Source organism: Callorhinus ursinus, unplaced genomic scaffold (assembly GCF_003265705.2).
Source record: "Callorhinus ursinus isolate GAN/ISIS: 27379988/994484 unplaced genomic scaffold, GSC_fseal_2.0 scaffold15, whole genome shotgun sequence".
NCBI lineage: Eukaryota > Metazoa > Chordata > Mammalia > Carnivora > Otariidae > Callorhinus > Callorhinus ursinus.
In genome coordinates this window covers 18,028,694-18,043,255 of record NW_027397077.1, presented here as the reverse complement: position 1 = coordinate 18,043,255, position 14,562 = coordinate 18,028,694, and the positions used below count along the sequence as shown (strand labels likewise).

The 14,562-nt window shown below is 37.0% G+C and overlaps 1 protein-coding gene across 3 annotated transcripts in view; it reads right to left on the bottom strand.

The window, feature by feature from the left end:
* Nucleotides 1-1,573: 1,573 nt before the first annotated feature.
* PTPRG (protein tyrosine phosphatase receptor type G) overlaps nucleotides 1,574-14,562 on the bottom strand; it is a 692,071-nt gene continuing 679,082 nt past the window's right edge. For all 3 annotated transcript variants that reach the window (XM_073901477.1, XM_073901476.1, XM_025885589.2), the window contains 2 exons: nucleotides 3,015-3,150; nucleotides 1,574-2,456 (listed from right to left, as the gene is read on the bottom strand). In XM_073901477.1, coding sequence (XP_073757578.1) covers nucleotides 2,310-2,456; nucleotides 3,015-3,150 — 283 coding nt within the window. In that variant the 3' untranslated portion in view covers nucleotides 1,574-2,309. The remainder of the gene's footprint in view (nucleotides 2,457-3,014; nucleotides 3,151-14,562) is intronic.

Here is a 14,562-nt window from a genome sequence, read left to right as displayed (position 1 = left end):
ATTGTGTGGGAACTTAAGCCCTTCCAGGACTTGAGCCCGCTATAAATAGCACAGAAGGAAACACTTGCTGTTTTCTAACCAATGTTAACGTGTAAGAGAAAAAATTACCAAGGGACCATGAGCCCCAACTTGAACATGACTTCTGAAAGTCCGATATGTGCCAACTGTTAAAAAGAGTTCACGCCTATCAATATATAAATGAAGTGTAATCTGCTTAATTGACTGAAATGATCTAGCTCTTGCCATGATCTGCAACCTTGCCCTTCCTGATTCCTCTTAGCCTCTGGCAGTGGTGGTGTTCCTATGTTCAGCTTTCTTCCTCAGGTGTTCGGTGGAGCTTCCTGGTATTACCTGTGATGGGAGCAGCGGGGCTCAAAGGTGTTGCTTTCCTCTAGCACATACCACTTAGCACACTGCTCACTTGTACACCTTTTCTTAAGCCTCACCTACACGGTGCATGAACAGTGGACTGTTTTCCATGTTGCAGAATTTCTGTGATGAAAACATGAGATTAACCCTGGCAAGGTACATAGTTCATGAAAACTCCATCAACCTGGCCTCTGCACTGGACCTCTCAAACTTGGGCCTGTAGCCTCTCCTTTGCAGCTTTGGTTCCATAGCACCACTCTGACAAACTTCATAGACAGCCAACTGAAAGTCAATAGAACCTCAGCACTGATTATCGTTAATGTTATAGAGACTACCCAGATAGTATGATAGTAGCCAGTATGGGGTTTTTTTTGTCGAAGTTTATTGACATAAAAATTAACCAAAACCCTTTTCTCCGTGACAGGCCCAGTTCTGGTGATGATTTCACTTCTAACAGAAGTTATTCCTCAAATGAAAGTACGCAATAGAACAGATCTCAGTAGTAGTTTATTTTTCTAACTGAACTGAAATTTCTTATTAATGCTCCTAATTTCCCAATTATGTAGTTACTGCAGGGTAAATATGGTTCCAGAGGCTAGGTCAAATAACTTCCTTGGGTTCTGTGTAACGATTATCAGCCTCTTTGAGTGAAGTGTGTCTGTTCTGTGGGCTCCACAACACAAGAGCACACAAAGCCATCTCCTTTTAAAATCTACTTGAGAATGTTGATCTCCTCTTCTGTTTAAGATTCTGATTTCCTCTCTCCGAATCAGACTTATCCATGTGTGGGAATCTACACAAGACGTGGGAATCTATCCCAAGACTTTAGTTAATACAGTATTTTCACTTTTATCCTAAGTAGAAGAATGTATGTAATTATGGGGTTTATCAGGAAACATTTGGCAAAAAAGGAAAGAAAAGAATGTTAACTATATAGGTAGTTTTTATTAGATAGCTATATAGGGATAGTAATAGGGATATTTTAGAGGACTAATTTCAAAATTACACACCTGCAGAAATTTTCATTATTCTACCTGCCATGAGGTGTGATATTAGAAACCAAAAAGCATGGATGGAGAGTTACTGAAGGGATAGGTGAGTGTGTAAAACATTGCCGTATCTCTATTGTAAAAGATAGCCCTCGTTGCAGGGTGTAGCCATTTCAGAGGGTCAAGATGGAAATAACACACACCATCCACATAGCTACTGTGAAAATTGTAGTACAGAGATATCCTTTATTTTGACACAGTTGGGCATTTTTTTTAGGCTATGAGTATAACTTTAACTAATAAGTGATGTTCACATAAAGTTCTTAAAGCCTTCTAATTTCTTAATGGATACCTTCACCATCATAAATGGAACTGTCTCAAGGCCATGAGGTTGATAGACTGTCTTAGTAGCTCCCAGGATCCTGCTACTCCTTAAAAGAACACAATGCCCATTCACTCCATTAAAATACAGAAGGCAGACAGCATGGAGCAGTGCCTGAAAAAAATAGGAGATGACTGAGGAAAAGCTCAGCATTGCCTGCTAGGAGGATGCAACTGCTCTAGTAGTAATAATAATAACAATAATAATAATAATAAACCAAGATCCACTGTCATAACAAAGACCTTCATTGTACTGAACTAAAAAGTAGCATGTATGTTGTCATGGAATGTCACATCAGGGCTTGCTTTAGTATTAGATTATAGGCAGTAACACTGATCATATAGTGCAAACTAGGGAAAACTGCGTTTCACTGTGTGAAATGAACAGAGGTGCAAATGCTCAGTAGGATACCATTAAGACATAAAATGGCAAAAAATAAATATCAAAACTTTTATCAGTGTAAAAAAGTAACTGGGTTATTGTATAACCTAGAGTCTGGCAAAAAAGGCCTCAAAAAAGTTCTCAGTCTTCAGAAGTTTTACAAATTAAGTGCCCTTTCAGGATTCCAATCACACCAGAGATTCCATGCTCTCGGCAGGATCTGATTCATCTGCAATGAGAACAGCACCATTTTTGTCCACTGTCATGGGACCATTTCCATTTTCTTTAGTGCTGACCAAGCTGAGCATTGCTTTATAGACAAACTGGTATTGTTCCTGAAAAACAAGAGGAAGTCCATTTGAGACAAAGAACAGCTGAGTCATTTCATCTAAGGTAGCAAGACCAATTAAAAATGTAATTGTAAAAAACGAGAACATACATTTATGCTAAGAAACTTCAAAAAGGTGACTTGGAGCCTTTATAATCAAGACCTATGCATTCTGCATGTCACCTGGATCGTTGTTAGTTTGGAACTAATTCTGTTGACAGTGAATTAAGATCATAGAATATCTGTATGTTGTAACTGGAGAATATCATACTCTAGAAAACCGAGTTTCTCCATGTCATCACTACTGCCATTTTGAGGCAGATAATTCTTTGTTGTAGAGATCTGTCTGATGCATTGCAAGATGTTTAGCAGCATCTCTGGGTAGGTTCCAATGAGTACTTTCCTCCATCCCCAGTTGTGACAACCAGAAAGTCTCTAGATATTGCTGAACATCCCCTGGGGGGCAAAACCATCCCCAGGTGACAACCAGTGTTCTAATTCAAGTGTGAGCAGGAGTTTCAGCTGATGACAGAGAACAGCTTTCACAAAGAAACAAAGTACTTACAATGTCTGTGAATACTCCAGGCCTCATAAGATTAATCATTTTTGCAACCTGGAAAACATCCACAGCATTTTCATTCTCCAGTTGCTGGGACAGGGTGGTAAGGGCACACAACATTCCTGCTGAAACTGCTCCATACCTTGGAGAGGAGAAAAAAAGGATGCTATTTCAGATTTTCTAAGGAACTGAATTTTTGAAATGAAATGAATGTCCTGTATTTGCATAGAAGCTAAGTAGACTGCACTGACCACTCTTCTTGAAGTGAATGCAATGCTGGTGGTGGGGAGATGCAGAGGCTATAGCATAAAGGTGACATTTGTTCATGAATGTGAATCTCCCAAGCTGGCTTATCAGATGCTCAGCTTTGTATCCCAGATGAAATGAGAGGTTCAACATTAGACTGGGGATGGCCATAGGAGACATAATGTTGGGGACGAGGTGGGGGACATAACAGGAAAAAGAACATAAGGAACCCAACTACAGAGTCCTGGACAAGTAGAGGTGGTGAAAGGATCTGGAAAAAAAAAAAAAATTTTTTTTTTTTTTAACCGTCCCAAACAGCTAAATTGAACTTCCAGAATGTGACTTGAAATGGGACTATATGGCTCAAAGCGCAGTCCGAAAATTTTCAAAATGAATTTCATAGTAGGTAATTATTTTTGGCACTGAAGTGTAACTTAGTAAGAGTACCTTCGATAAGTCTTGGAAAAATATGGCACACTCTCAACACACACACACACACGCACACACACTTAGAAGGGTAGACTTGCTCATCAGGCTAGATTGGCAACCTCATTTTTTCCAGGAACCTGTGGTGGTATATCAATGATAAGAAAACAGAGGATTAAATGAATTGTTCCAGGTGGTGATGTTGGTAGAAATGAAACTAGAACTTTATGCCCTGTGCTCACTATTCTGTTAAAAACTATTAAATGTGCAGTTTGAGGTGATTATTGTTATATAAAATTAAACCATTACAGATGTTGTACATCTTTTAATACAAAAAGACCAGAGTCCCCAGCATGAGAGGTAACCTATCTAGAGGTAAAACTTGTTATACATTTGGGTCCAGCCACCCAGAGTTCAGTGTATCAGTACATTCCAGTCCAGCTCATGACTTCATGTGCTGTATGCATATTGGATGTACTCTTTCCTGTAGATGGGCATTTCCATTGTTTGTATCTTGTGCCCACTAGCAGAAGTGAGTAGGAGAATTAGGTCACAGGTATGCCCATCTTTAGTTTTAAAGATACTGCAGTATTTCTCTCCTAGTGGTTGTTACCTGTTTATACCTTTCCCAGCAGGAGAATACTTGCTTTTCCTCATCATTTTATTTTTTTAAAGATTTATTTATTTGAGAGAGAGACAGAAGGGTAGAGGGAGAAGCAGACTCCCCACTGAGCAGGGAGCCTGATGTGGGGCTCGATCCCCGGACCCCAAGATCATGACCTAAGCTGAAGGCAGACGCTTAATGGACTGAGCCACCCAGGTGCCCCTCTCCTCATCATTTTAAAGTTGACACGCTTTCTGCTAATCTGATGGGAGAAAAATTGTATCTAATGTTTTAATTTGCATTTTCTCTATTACCAGGGAGGTGGAGAATCTTCTGGGTTTATGGCCCATCAGTAGTTCCTCTTCTGAAATTGTTTAATAATATACTTTGGCCATTTTTCTTAGCTTTGTCTCTTTTATTTGTAGGATGGGTGGTAATTATTTTTTCCAGTCTTTCTCTTAACATTGTTTGTAGGCGGTTTTGTTAAACTGAAGTATAGTTTACACATAATCAAATTGATCAGTCTTTTATTTTTGGCTTAATTGGAATCCTGAGAATGCTTTTTCTAACTCAGCATTTTAAAAATATTCTACATTTTTCTATTTTTATTTTTTATTTCATTGTTTAATTCATCTGAGTCTTATTTCGATGTAATTAAAGGTCTGATTTTAGTTATTTTTCCCATGGATAACTACTTTTTTAATTTTTAAATTTTTTTTAAAAGATTTTATTTATTTATTTGACAGAGAGATAGAGAGCACAAGTAGGCAGAGAGGCAGACAGAGGGAGAGGGAGAAGCAGGCCCCTCGCTGAGCAGGGAGCCGGACGCGGGGCTTGATCCCAGGACCCCAGGATCATGACATGAGCCGAAAGTAGCCGCTTAACCGACTGAGCCACCCAGGCGCCCCGGATAACTCCTTTTTTTTTAATTGAGTAGTCTCATCTTTTCTCATTGATTTGAGCTTCCTTCGTATCATATACTAAATCCTCATATATGCAGGCTTGTTTCTGAACTCTCTGGCCCTTCAATTTGTTTTTATGTATTTCCCCATATTTAATTCCCGTAAGGTTTTGATAACTTGACATCTGAAAAAGCAAGTTTCTACAGTAGTCTTGGCTGTCTCTACATTCCTTGTTTCATTTTTCTTTTGTGCTTCAAACATATTTTCATTTTCACTTGTATACTCATTTCCAAATACCCCATCCCTCTATCCCTTCGCATCCTGTTTCATATTAATTTTGAAACTGGACTGTCAAATACGAGTTTTGTTGTGATTTTGGTGAGCTTGTGCCGAATATATATATATATATATATTCATACATACATATTCATACATATATATATATTGGTCTGAGGAAAATAACATCTTTTTGAGTTTTTCTGTTCATGAACATGACGTCTTTTCTCCCTTTGTTTGGGTCTTTTGTAGTTTTCACTTATATTTTGTAGTTTTCTTCATTGTCTTTGCCACTTTCATTTTAGGGTAATTTCTAGGTGTTTTGAGTTTGTTACTCCTAAGAATGGCCTCTCTTTATGACATTTTGCTTGGTTTTAGTTGATATATAGGAAAGTTACTGATTTTCACATGGTGAACTTGCATCCAGCCACGCAGTTAAGTTCCTAGTAATTGGTGGATTCTCTAGGAAGTTGGCTACATTTTATCTACCAGCAATATCAGTTTTGTCTCTTTTCAACTTTTATACTTTTTACATCTTTTGCTTTTATTGCATTGGCTAGAACCTAATAGCTCTGCATTCTAACCGGTATTTGTAAGGAGGTATCATTGTTTTCTTTAATGGTAAAGCTACTAAGTTTTTAGTATTAAATAAAAATGTTTGCTGTAGGCTTCCAATAAATAAATTTTATCAAGTTCAGGAAGAGGCTTTTGACTTTCAGTTTCCTAAGAGTGTTTTTTTGGAGGGGGAGGGAGATCAGGAGTGAGTGTGATTTTATTCTGCACTCTCCAACATCTATTGGCTTTTTTAGAAATTCCTTTGATAATGTCCTGCATTCACTTGAGAGAACAGTGCTAACGTTTAACCACCTCTATAAGCCTTAGGGCAGATCTTACTTTTTCATGATACAAAATTCTTTGAACCCAATACACTTGATTTTATTTGACAGTATTTTATTACTTAGATTTTTACATCCATAATCAAATAAGTAAGATTGGCCTAAACTTTTCCATTCTGGTGGTAGCCTTTTTTTTTTTTTTTTTTAACCATGGTTACATTAAATTTCCTGTGTTACTGTTCAAGGGTAGCCTGGTGAGGACTTGGTGGACCTTAACAGTTTGGGAACTCACTTGTGTATTCAGTTCTTCAACATTTATGAGTATAAAGAATTTCAAGTGTTTATTTCCTTTAAAATATTTCTATTTTTAACCTTTTATTTTTAGAAAACATCAAACATACACCCAAGCACAGTCGCCTTCCTGCAGCTATTACTCAGTTTCAGTTGTCATGGGCTCATGGCCAAACTTGTTTCACATCTACTTCTTCTCCCATATACTTTGAAGCATATCCCAAATATTTTATTCATTAGTATTTTTGTATAAGAATTAAAAGATAAGGATTTTTAAAAGTGTGTAAACATTGTCACACCTAAGCAAATTAACAGTTATCAAATGGTTTTTATGTAACTACAGATCAATGGTAGATCTTTTCCTTCCCAATGTTATTTTATGCCTTCCCTAATTTTTTCTCCACCATTTTCCAAAATTTTATCTTTTATGAGACTATTCATCCCTTTATTCAGTTCTTAGAAAATCTCAGCCATTATCTCTTCTTCTTCCTCTCTTTTCTCCACGTGGATCACCTCTCAGACATATGTTAGAACTTACCTAGCTTCTGTAATGGAGTTCTATCTCACTTCTGTCTGTTCTACCACTACTAACGAGCCCATCTTGTTTTAGACTCTTAGACTCTCCATTTGTTTCTGTCAGTAATACATGCTTCTGATTAAGGTCGTAGTCTTCGGTTAGATCTCAGGGCATATAGTTTTAAATTCTCTTAATACTGCTCTAGTAACTGAATCACTTTTTTGTTGTTCTTGATTTGATGGCTTTCCTCACATTCTAAATTGTACAAGTATACCTTCTCATTTTAGCATAACTTTATTTTTTTAGTAGGATAAAATCTAACCTTTGCTTTACTCTGTTCTAGTGAAACTGTTAAGACTCAGGACCCTCCCCCCCCCCCCGCCCAGTTTATCTTTTTCTTAGAGCTATCTATAGCCATTCAGAAAAGTCAGGTATTACATATTTTATTATTTTATTATATAGTGTGTAAGCTCTGTAGGATTACTCTGGCCTTTCCTAGGATTGCCTTTCCTAGATTTTTGCCACTCTCAAATAAGTACCTAAATTAAAAGGAAGTACCTACACAGTAAGATTTCAAACATGACTGGAAACTAAGTCAAATTGGTCAAATATACAGATAATTTAAGTATCTTCTACATTCCAAGCATTATAATGAAAGGATTAAGCCTGAAAAAATGAAGGCCATTGTCAGAAGTTTGGCAATTAAGTAGGATTAAAGGATGTTTATCAAGTTTCATGGATTTGCACTTCAAACTACAAGGACTTGGTGAAAAAGTGATACAAGTAATTTATAACCTAGATAAAACAAGAATAGTGTATAAAGAAATTGGCTTCGGTAGTTGGCCTTTTTCAAAGAGCCCATTGAGAGCATTGTTTATTTAGTGCCGTTAAGAAAGAGCCAATCCCTGGTCTATTCACATTGGTACTGGGGTGACCTCTCACCCAAGGGATAGCTGCTAAAGGAAGTAATTCAGAGACATGGAGCTTCTGGTTTGTTATGGATTTGTTTTCCGTTTGTTTTATTGTTGTTGTTTTTTTTTCCTTTTTTTTTTTTTTTTTACTCCTGCCTCCACACGTGTTCTTGACTGATAACTGATTCATGTCCCTGAATTAAAATGACTGACATATGACAGCATCAAGCAAAAAAAAAAAAAAAAAAAAAACCAAATGTATTTTCGTCTTGCCCATACCTCAAGGAAATAAAAGTACTTAAAGTACTTTTGTACTTTACTTACCTGATGTAAGTAATGTTTTTAAGTGTTCATGTTCACTTTAAAACACATTGGGGTTCCTTGTTTTGTCAGTATATATACCCCTGCCCATTTAATGATACTTTTTACTGTTCCATATAGTTACAATTATCCTACCTTTGCTTTTAAGAGGCTTTAAAAATCCTAAGAATGAAATTTAGAGTTATAACCCTGTCACTACGAAGAAAGCAAAGCTTCCCTTAGAAATCAATATGGCAGGAAGGAAAACAGAGTTAAAGCTTGAATACTCATCAATCCAGGGGAATAAAGGCAACACAAAAGCCTTCCACAGGACTTTAAGAAATTAAAATTTGGGACGTGAATGAGAAAATAAAGTAGGAAAAAATGTAGTCTGAAGAAATTGAGTGAGATGAGTGCAAGAGTGTTTCCTGGGACATCCAGCGGGAGGCAGTGTTAAGCAGAATTCGATGATCAATCTGGATCTGACTGCAGCCAGGGCCAGTTTCCTGGCTTCACTCTGTGTAGTTGCAGAGAGTCCTGCACTTTGATGGGTCTCCTCAGAAGAGTCCTGAACTTAGTTTAATGCTGTGTTGTTGCCATCTGTACATTATTTTTTTTCAATGAGGAATAGCTGACATACAATATTAGTTTCAGGTATATAACCTAGTGATTTGACAAGTATACACATTATGAAATATTCACCAAGATAAGTGAAGCAACCGAAGTTATTATAGTATTATTAACTATATTCCCTATGCTGTACTTTTCATCCCTGTGATTTACTTATAACTGGAAGTTTGTACCGACTAATCCCCTTCACTGGTTTTGCCCATCTCCCCACTGCCCTCTGACAACCACCAGTTTGCTCTGTGTATTGAGTCTATTCTGTTTTTGTTTTTTAGATTCCACACAGATGTAAAATTATGTGGTATTTGTCTTTTTTTTTTTTTTAAGATTTTATTTACTTATTTGACAGAGACACAGCGGGAGAGGGAACACAAGCAGGGGGAGTGGGAGAGGGAGAAGCAGGCTTCCTGCCGAGCAGGGAGCCTGATGTGGGGCTCGATCCCAGGACCCTGGGATCATGACCTGAGCTGAAGGCAGACGCTTAACGACTGAGCCACCCAGGCGCCCCTATGTGGTGTTTGTCTTTATAGGACTTATTTCACTTAGCCTAATACCCTCTAGTTCCACCACGTTGTTTTAAATGGAGAGAGTTCCTTCTTTTTTATGGCTGAGTAATATCCCATTGTATGTATATACTACGTCTTCTTTATCCACTCATCTGTTTATGGACACAAAGGTTTCTTCCATATTGTGGCTATTGTAAATAATGCTGCAATAAACCTAGGGGTGTGTGCATCTTTTTCAATCAGTGCTTTTGTTTTCTTCTGATACATACCCAGAAATGGAATTCCAGGATCATATGGTATTCCTATTTTTACTTTTCTGAGGAACTGCTGTACGGTTTTATACAGTGGCTTCACCAATTTATATTCCCAAAGGGCACAAGGGTTCCCTTTTCTTTACATCCTCGCCAGCACTTGTTACTTCCCCTTTTTGTATTAGCCATTCTGACTGGTACGAGGTGACATATCACTGTGGTTTTGATTTGCTTCTCCCTGATGATTAGTGGTACTGAGCACCTTTTCATATGTCTCTTGGTCATCTTTGGATATTTTCTTTGGACAAAGGTTGATTCAGGTCCTCTGCCCACTTTTAATCAGGTTTTTTTTTTTTAAGTTTTATGAGTTCTTCATATATTTTGGATATTAGCTCCGTATCAGATATTTCATTTGCCAATGTCTTCTCCCATTCAGTAGGCTGCACTTTGTTTTGTTGGTTTCCTTGACTATGCAAAAGCTTTGTAGTTTGATGTAGTCTCAACTGTTTATTTGCGCTTTTGTTTCCTTTGCCTGAGGAGACAGATCCAGAAAAGTAACGCTAAGGCTGATGTCCAAGAGATCACTGCTAGTGTTTTCTTTAATGGTTTCAGGTCTCACATTTATGTCTTTAATCCATTTTGTTTATTTTTGTGTATGGTGTAAGAAAGTGGTCCCATTTTTTTGTTTTTATTTTTTGTTTTGCTTGTAGTTGTCTAGTTTTCCCAGTACCACTTACTGAAAAGACTGTCTTTTCCCCATTGTATATTATTGCCTTCTTTGTTGTAGATTACTTGATCATATAAGCGTGGGTTTATTTCTGGGCTCTTTATTCTGTTCCATTGATCCAGGGGTCTGTTTTTGTGTGAGTACCATCATACTGTTTTGATTACTACAGCTTTGTAGTATAGTTTGAAATCAGGGACCTCCAGCTTTGTTCTTCTTTCTCAAAATTGCTTTTGCTGTTAGTGGTCTTTTGTAGTTCCATGCAAATTTTAGGATTATTTGTTCTAGTTCTGTGATAAGAATTGCATTGAATCTATAGGTTATTTTGGGTAGTATGGACATTTTAATAACTGTTAAATAAGAATGGTGTATCTTTCCATTTGTGTCATCTTCAGTCTTTTTCATCGGCATCTTAAAGTTTTCAGAGTATAGGTCTTTCATCTTGTTTAGGTTTACGACTAGTTACTCCGTTCTTTTTGATGCGATTATAAATGGGATTGTGTTCTTGTTTTCTGCCACTTATTGTTGTATAGAAATGCAACAGATTTCTGTATATTGATTTTGTATCCAGCAACTTTACTAAATTCATTCATTCTATGTGTAGTACATCTGCAAATAGTGACAGTTTTACCTCTTCCTTACCAATTTGTATGCCTTTTTATTATATTTTCTTGTCTGATTATTGTGGCTAAGACTGTAGGTACTTTGGTGAATAAAAATGATGACAGTGGACATCCTTTTCTTGTTCCTAATCTTAGAGGAAAAGTTTTTAGCTTATCATCATTGAGTATAATATTAGCTGTGTTTGTCATATATGGCCTTTATTATATGTAGGTATGTTCCCTGTGAACTCCCTCTGTTGAGCTTTTATCATCAAGAGTAGACATTGAATTTTGTCAAATGCTTTTTCTGAATCTATTGCCATAATCATAATTTTTATCCTTCATTTTGTTAATGTGGTATATCATGTGATTGATTTGTGGATATCAAACCATCCTTGCCATCCTCAGAATAAATCCCATCTGATCCTGGAGATCAGAACTGAATTTAGTTTGCTAATATTTTGTTAAAGATTTTTGCATCTATGTTTGTCAGAGATATTGCCTGTAATTTTCTTTTTGTAGTATCTTTGGTTTTGGTAGCAGGGTGATGGTGGCCTCTTAGAATAAATTCCTTCCTCTTCTGTTTTGTTTTTGGAATAGTTTGAGAAGGATAGGTATTAACTCTATTTTAAATGTTTGGTAGAGGGGCACCTAGGTGGCTCAGTCAGTTAAGCATCCGACTCTTGATTTCGGCTAAGGTCATGATCTCGGGGTCATGGGATCAAGTCCATTGCTGGGCTTCATGCTCATTGTGGAGTCTGCTTGTCCCTCCCCCTCTGCTCCTTCCCCCACTTGCTCGCTCTCTCTCTCTCTCTCTCACAAAGAAATAAAATCTTTAAAAATATGTTTGGTAGAGTTCTTCTGTGAAGCCATCTGGTCCTGGACTTTTGTTTGTTAGGAGGTTTTCATTACAGATTCAATTTTGTTACTAGTAATTGGTTTGCTCAGATTTCCTACATCTACTTCAGCCTTGGGAGTTTTTTCCAAGAATTTTTCTAGGAATTTTTCTAGGTCTTCTAAGTTTGTCTCATTTGCTAGCTTATAATTTTTAATAGTAGTCTACTATAATCCTTTGTATTTCTTTGGTGTTGGTTATAACTTCTCTTTCATTTCTAATGTTATTTGAGTCTGCTTTCTTTCTTGAGGAGTCTGGTTAAAAGTTTCTCAGTCTTGCCTATCTTTTCAAAGAACCAGGTCTTTTGTTTCATTGATCTTTTTAGTTTCTTAAGTCTCCATTTGTTTCCACTCTGATCTTTATTATTTCCTTCCTTCTACTAAATTTTGGCTTTGTTCTTTTCCTAGTTCCTTTAGGTTACTAAGGTTAGATTGAGATTTTTTGTTTTTCTTGAGGTAGGCCTGTATTGCTATAAATTTTCTTCTTAAAACTGCTTGTGCTGCATCTCAAAAGATTTTAAGATTTTATTCATTTATTAGAAAGAGAGGCAAAGAGAGTGAAAGAAAGTGAGAGGGAGAGAGAGAACACGAGTGGGGTGAGGGGCAGATGGAGAAGCAGACTCCCTGCTGAGCAGGGAGCCTGCTGATACAGGACTTGATCCCAGGACCCTGGGTTCATAACCTGAGCTGAAGGCAGATGTTTAGCTGACTGAGCCACTCAGGTGCCCCATCTCAAAAGATTTTGAACCTCAAAGATTTAGTGTTCCCATTTTAATTTCCTCCAGGTATTTTTTGATTTCCTCTTTGATTTCTTTACTCATCCTCCATATGTTTGTATTTTTTCCAGTTTTTTTCTTATAATTTAGTTTCATACTGTTGTGGTCAGAAAAAATGTTTGATGTGATTTCAGTCTTTTTAAACTTATGGAGACTTGTTTTATGCCTAATATGTGATCTATCCTGGAGAATATTCCATATGCACTTGAAAAGAATGTGTATTCTGCTGTTCGAGATGGAATGTTCTGTATGTATCTGTTAAATCCATCTGGTCTAATGTGTTGTTCAAAGCCAATGTTTATGAATTTTCTGTCTGGATGACCTATTTTATTACTGTCAGGTTCCCCCTTTGTGTCTGTTAATATTTTTATATACTCAGGTGCTCCTATGTTGGGTGCATAGATACTTACAATTGTATATCCTCTTGTTGGATTGATCCTTTTTATTTTTTTAAAATTTTATTTATTTATTTGACAGAAAGACAGTGAGCACAAGCAGGGGTGGGGGCAGAGGGAGAAGCAGACTCCTCGCTGAGCAGGGAGCCCGATGCGGGGCTCCATCCCAGGACCCTGAGATCATGACCTGAACTGAAGGCAGACGCTTAACTGACTGAGCCACCCAGGCGCCCCGGATTCTTTTATCATTTTGGAAATGTCCTTGTCTCATTACATTCTTTGTTTTAAAGTCTATTTTGTCTGATATAAATACTGCTACCTCAGCTTTTTTCATTTCCATTTGCACGAATATCTTTTTCCATCCCCTCAACTTCCAGTCTGTATGTACGTTTGGGGCTGAAGTGAGTCTCTTATAGGCAGCATCTGGACAGGGCTTTTGTTTTTGTTTTTTTAATTCCATTCAGTCACCCTATGTCTTTTGATTGAACATTTAATACGTAAAATAATTATTGAGAGATATGTACTTACTGCCATTTTGTTCATTGTTTTCTGGTTATTTTTATAGTTCTATGTTCCTTCTTCTCTTCCTCTTTTCCCTGTGACTGATGACTTTCTTTAGTGTTATGTTTTGATTCCTTTCTCTTTAATGTATCTATTACAGGTTTTGGGTTTATGGTTTCTATAAGGTTCATATATAACATCCTAAGTATATAGCAGTCTATTTTAAGTTGGTGGTTGCTTAAGTTCAAACACATTCTAAAAGCTACACATTTTATGTCTATGATGCTGTATTGTACATCTTTTTGTGAATCCCTTAATTCTTTAGATATTAGTTTCACCTTTTAACCTTTATACTAGCTTTACGATTGATCCTACTACCTTTACTATGTTATTTGCTTTTACCAGTAAAATTTTTTTCTTTCATAGGCTGTAGCCTTTCGTTTTTCACTTAAAGCATCATCTTTAGCATTTCTTCTAAGGCTGGATCAGTGGTGATGAACTCTTAATTTTTGTTTGGTAAACTATCTCTTCTTCAATTCTGAATGTTAACTGGGTATAGTATTCTTGGTTGTGGTTTTTTTTCCTTTCTACACTTTGAATATATCATGCCACTCCCTTCTGGACTGCAGGTTTCTGCTGAAAAATCAGCTGATAGCCTTATGGGGCTTCCTTTCTAAATAACTAGTGCTTTTCTCTTGATGCTTTTAAGATTCTCCATCTTTGTAATTATTATGTGTCTTGCTGTGGACTTCCCTTGGTTCATCTTGTTTGGGGTCTCTGCTTCCTGTACTTGGATGTTTGTTTCCGTCTCCAGTTTAGGGAAGTTTCTGCCCCTCTCTCTCTCTCCTCCTTCTGGGACCCCTATGATGGGAATGTTAGTATATATGCACTACTCTAGTGTATTTTTCATTTCAGTTATTGATTCTTTTTTGTATTTTCTATTTCTTTGTTGAGGTTCTGAGTTCATCC